Below are 4,222 nucleotides of genomic sequence, written 5' to 3' on the forward strand. Positions count from 1 at the left end.
CCCCTCCCCACGCGCTCGGGGAATTCATTCCGGCGCCTGCGGTTAAGGGGCGCCCGCACCTCGCACCCAGGTATTGGTTCCGCCCCTCAGGTTGAGTTGAAGGGATGTTTCCAACTTGGGCGCTGAGGTTTTTAATCGGCTGTTGCCTGGGAGCTCCTGTGAGACAGGTGCAGCGGAATTGAGGACGGTTTGAGAGACCCGGCATCGTCACGTGACTGTGAACACTAATCTATGTCCCTGATCAGTCTGCCGAAAGGAGTTGTGCTGACAAACCACGCCAGAACACAGGATTTCTGTATACAGTTTTGCCAACGCAAATTGTAGGCGTTGAAATGGCTTATTAACCGGATTGGAAGAAAGTAGCCCTGGGACTTAGCGATAGGAAAATAAACGACTAGGGAAGCTGCAAAATTTGGGAAGAGTAACTTCATTGTATTATTTGATGATTTAAGTTTTGCGAAATAATTTGGTTTCTTAATATTTTCCAATTAAAAAAAATATTTTCTAGTTTTAAGCAAGTATTTATATTATAGTAGGCATGCTTTTGTTTTAGTGTGTGTATGTGTATGTATATTGCTGCTTTCAGAGAGGAAGGAAGAGGGGGAGAGATGAAACATCAATAAGAGAGAAGCATTGATTGACTGTCTCCCGGTCGCCCTCTACTGGGGCTCCAGCCTGCAACCCCACCACTAAGTGGGAATCCAATTGTGACCTCCTGATTCATATGGGTTGATGCTCAACCACTTAACCACACAGGCTGGGCTTGTTTTTTTGTTGTTGTTGTTTTTTTAACTGGTATAGTAGCTTCTCTGGTAAGGGCTGGATTTACATTATAGGCATAGCTATGCAGCACATTATAGAATTAAATATATAGATCTATAAATGAAGTAAAAACCCATGTTTTAATGATTAAAACTTTAACATGGCATATGTGATATATAGCATGTATCTTTTTAAAAAATATTTTTATTGATTTCAGGGAGGAAGTGAGGGAGAGAGAGAAACATCAATGATGAGAGAATCACTGATCGTCTGCCTCCTACTTGCCCCTCACTGGGGATCGAGTTCGCAACCCAGCATGTGCCCTTGACTGTAATCAAACCCAGGACCCTTCAGTCCGCAGGCCAGCACTCTCTCCACTGAGCCAAACCAACGAGGGCTATAGCATGTATCTTAAGTTTTAGTTTATTTCTTTTAAATGATGACTAACTGCCATGCTTGTCTTAAAGATTGATACCGTACCTCTGATGAAACCATGACCAGGTGGGCACGAGTCACTACCACACACAACAAAAGACCCTTGCCTGCAACATCATGGGAGGATATGAAGAAGGGGTCCTGTGAGGAAAAAAGCCAAAGCCTACCAAAGAGTAAACAACTTGAAGCCAATAGGCTGTGCCTTAAAAATGGTGCACACCAAGCAAAACACAAAAAGAACAAAAAGAAAAAGGAGTACTTAAATGAAGATGTGAATGGATTCATGGACTACCTAAGACAAAACTCACAGATGGTTCACAATGGGGAAATAATAACAGACAGTCAGGAAGTACGGGAAGAAATTGCAGTTGCTTTAAAGAAAGATAGTCGCAGAGAAGGAAGACGGTTAAAGAGACAAACAGCAAAGAAAAATGCGATGGTAAGATTATCACTTCTACCAAAATACTACTTTAGATGGCTAGAAACTATTAATCATATACTCACACATATTTAGCAGTCTGATTGCTAATTGTACTAAATTATAAAGCATCTTTTTAAGGGCTAGTAATAACTATTTGCTAGAGACTTAATATATGCATTAATTATCACAACAACACTATAAACATGGTGTTCCCATCTTACAGGTAGCAAACACATGTAGACAGGTTAAGTATCTTGCTGAAAACCACATTTGATGACGTAGAGTGCTAGCTGGCACTATGTAATTATATGTGCTTTTTTAATAAATGTGAACCTAAATGGGCTGCTAACTCTGTAGGCCAGCCAAAAAACCAATTTTTTTAATATATATATATTTTTATTGATTTCAGAGAGGAAGAGAAGGGGAGAGATAGAAACATCAATGATGAGAGAGAATCATTGATCGGCTGCCTCCTGGATACCCGCTACTGGGGATCAAGCCTGCAACCCAGGCATGTGCCCTTGACCGGAATCGAACCTGGGACCCTTCAGTCTGCAGGCCGATGTTCTACCCAGTGAGCCAAACCAGCGAGGGCCAAAAAAAACAATTTTTTTTCAAACCCAGAATCTGACTTCAAAACTGTGTTCCCACATCTACCTTCAAATAGCTCTTTTACAAACAGCCATTTTAAAAAAAGATCAAAATTAAGTAGGAAGGTTAAGTACAACAGGTTAAATATGTGTGGTTCCCATTACTTAGAAAGAATGTTCTTTTGTTTTTGTCCATGAAAAACTGAGACACAAGAAGGAGATCTAGTAAGAATCACCATAGGTAGTAACTGAGCAGCGGAGTTAAAACTCCTTGAGACCTTCCCTAGTCATTGTTCCCTCCCTCTCCATTTTACACTCAGAGGAATACTGGGGACTGCAGGGTTAGTTTTGTGGTGCCCAGCTGTAGATTTTATTTTATTTACTAGGGGCCCAGTGCATGAATCATGCACCTTGAACTGTGGGCCGCAAGGCTGTGGTGGGCACAGGGATGGGTCTCAGCCCAACCTCTGCACCCCAGCCTGGCCCCTCCTGCTGTGGCCCCAGTCCCCCGTCTGCTGGCAGCCCCGCTCCCCCCCCACCGCTCCCATGCTCTGACAGGGCCGGCCCGTTCGCACCCTCTGATTGGGGCCAGTGCCAGCAGTGGGTGCGAGCTGTGGCTGCTTCCCAGGCTGCTTCCCAATCGCTGCTCAGGAGAAGGAGGAGGTGGAGAAGCCCTGAGGGGTGATCGGCCGGCAGCCGCTTGCACCCGCTGATGGCATGGAGCAGTCATTGCTGGCACCAGACACCGGCAGCGGGTGTGAGTGCTGGGCAAGACCGTGGCATGAGGGAGCCAAGAATTTTCAGTAACCACCTGATAACAGTGACCAGTGCCTTGCCTTGGTCTGGTGCCCCTGCTCACCTGCTCCACTATCCCACTGTGGCCGACTCCCACCATGTTCCGCACTCTGCTGCATGCTGCTGATATCTGCCATGTTCCCTATGCACCCCCTGGTGGTCAGCACACGTCATAGCAACCGGTTGTTCCACCGTTCGTCTATTTGCATATTAGCCTTTTATTATATAGGATAGGATTTTTCTCACTGGAAGATATGTTTATTGATTTGAGAGAGAGAAATATCAACGTGAGAGAGAACCATTGCCTCTTGTACACTCCCCAACTGGGGATCGAACCTGCAACCTAGGTATGTGCCCTGACCATGAATTGAACCTGCAACTTATTGGTGTTTGGGATGATGCTCCAACTAACAGCCACCTGGCTAGGGCCTTTCCTAGATCCCCACAGAAAATGAAATGCATAGTATAATTCCTTCCCTTCTCCCCTTTTTAAGTGAATTTCTAAGTCTTCTAGTAGGATATTTCATAAGAATCAGGATTTATTATCATTTTATGCTTCTTTTTAATTAGTAAATGTACAGCACTGTTAATACCAATGTGGGTTTGAAATATTATAGCCACCATACATGTAACTTCTGACATTTGCAGGATCTGTCCTGTTTAGTGCCATTTAAAGATAATTATTTAGCCCTGGCCAGTGTGGCTCAGTTGGTTGAGAGCCGTCCCATGCACTGAAAAGTTGCTGGTTGGCACAAACCCAGGTTGCAGGTTTAGTCCATAGGGTGTGAGCAGGAGTCAACTGATCGATGTTTCTCTCTCCCTGTCCCTTTATCTCTAAAAAAATCAATAAAAACATATTTTTTAAAAGATAATTTTTTAGAGACAATACTAATGAGACATTCCTTATGAATAAATTGGGATATAAAAGATAATTTCTGTTTGAATCAGAATAGTTTTAAGTGAAGATAACTTAAAGGTAATTAAAATGACATAAACAGTGGTGAATTGCATACTATTTGAAAAAGCTTACCGTATTTGCCGGCGTATAAGACGATTTTTTGGCCCTGAAAAATATGCCTCCAAGTGGGGGGTCGTCTTATACGCCAGGTACACTTCAGATAGACTGCCCATAGTGCTTGCCCCGTGCCATAGTGGCCTCCCGATGCCCGCCCACTTCATTCCACATACCATTCAGGCATCAGCAGCGCTGCTGGGTGTA

At 43.8% G+C, this 4,222-nt stretch overlaps 1 protein-coding gene across 5 annotated transcripts in view; it reads left to right on the plus strand.

Annotated features, from left to right (window-relative positions):
- Positions 1 to 4,222, plus strand: part of ZCCHC9 (zinc finger, CCHC domain containing 9) — a 12,107-nt gene that overhangs the window by 633 nt on the left and 7,252 nt on the right. For 4 of the 5 annotated variants that reach the window (XM_006775488.2, XM_006775487.2, XM_006775486.2 and 1 more), the window contains exon 2: positions 1,230 to 1,636. In XM_006775488.2, the coding sequence (XP_006775551.1) occupies positions 1,256 to 1,636 (381 nt within the window). In that variant the 5' untranslated portion in view covers positions 1,230 to 1,255. Of the gene's footprint in view, positions 71 to 1,229; positions 1,637 to 4,222 lie in introns of all 5 variants that reach the window. The other variant, XM_006775489.1, reaches the window with a different exon arrangement.

The sequence above is a fragment of the Myotis davidii genome, unplaced genomic scaffold (assembly GCF_000327345.1).
Source record: "Myotis davidii unplaced genomic scaffold, ASM32734v1 scaffold44, whole genome shotgun sequence".
Classification (NCBI taxonomy): Eukaryota; Metazoa; Chordata; class Mammalia; order Chiroptera; family Vespertilionidae; genus Myotis; species Myotis davidii.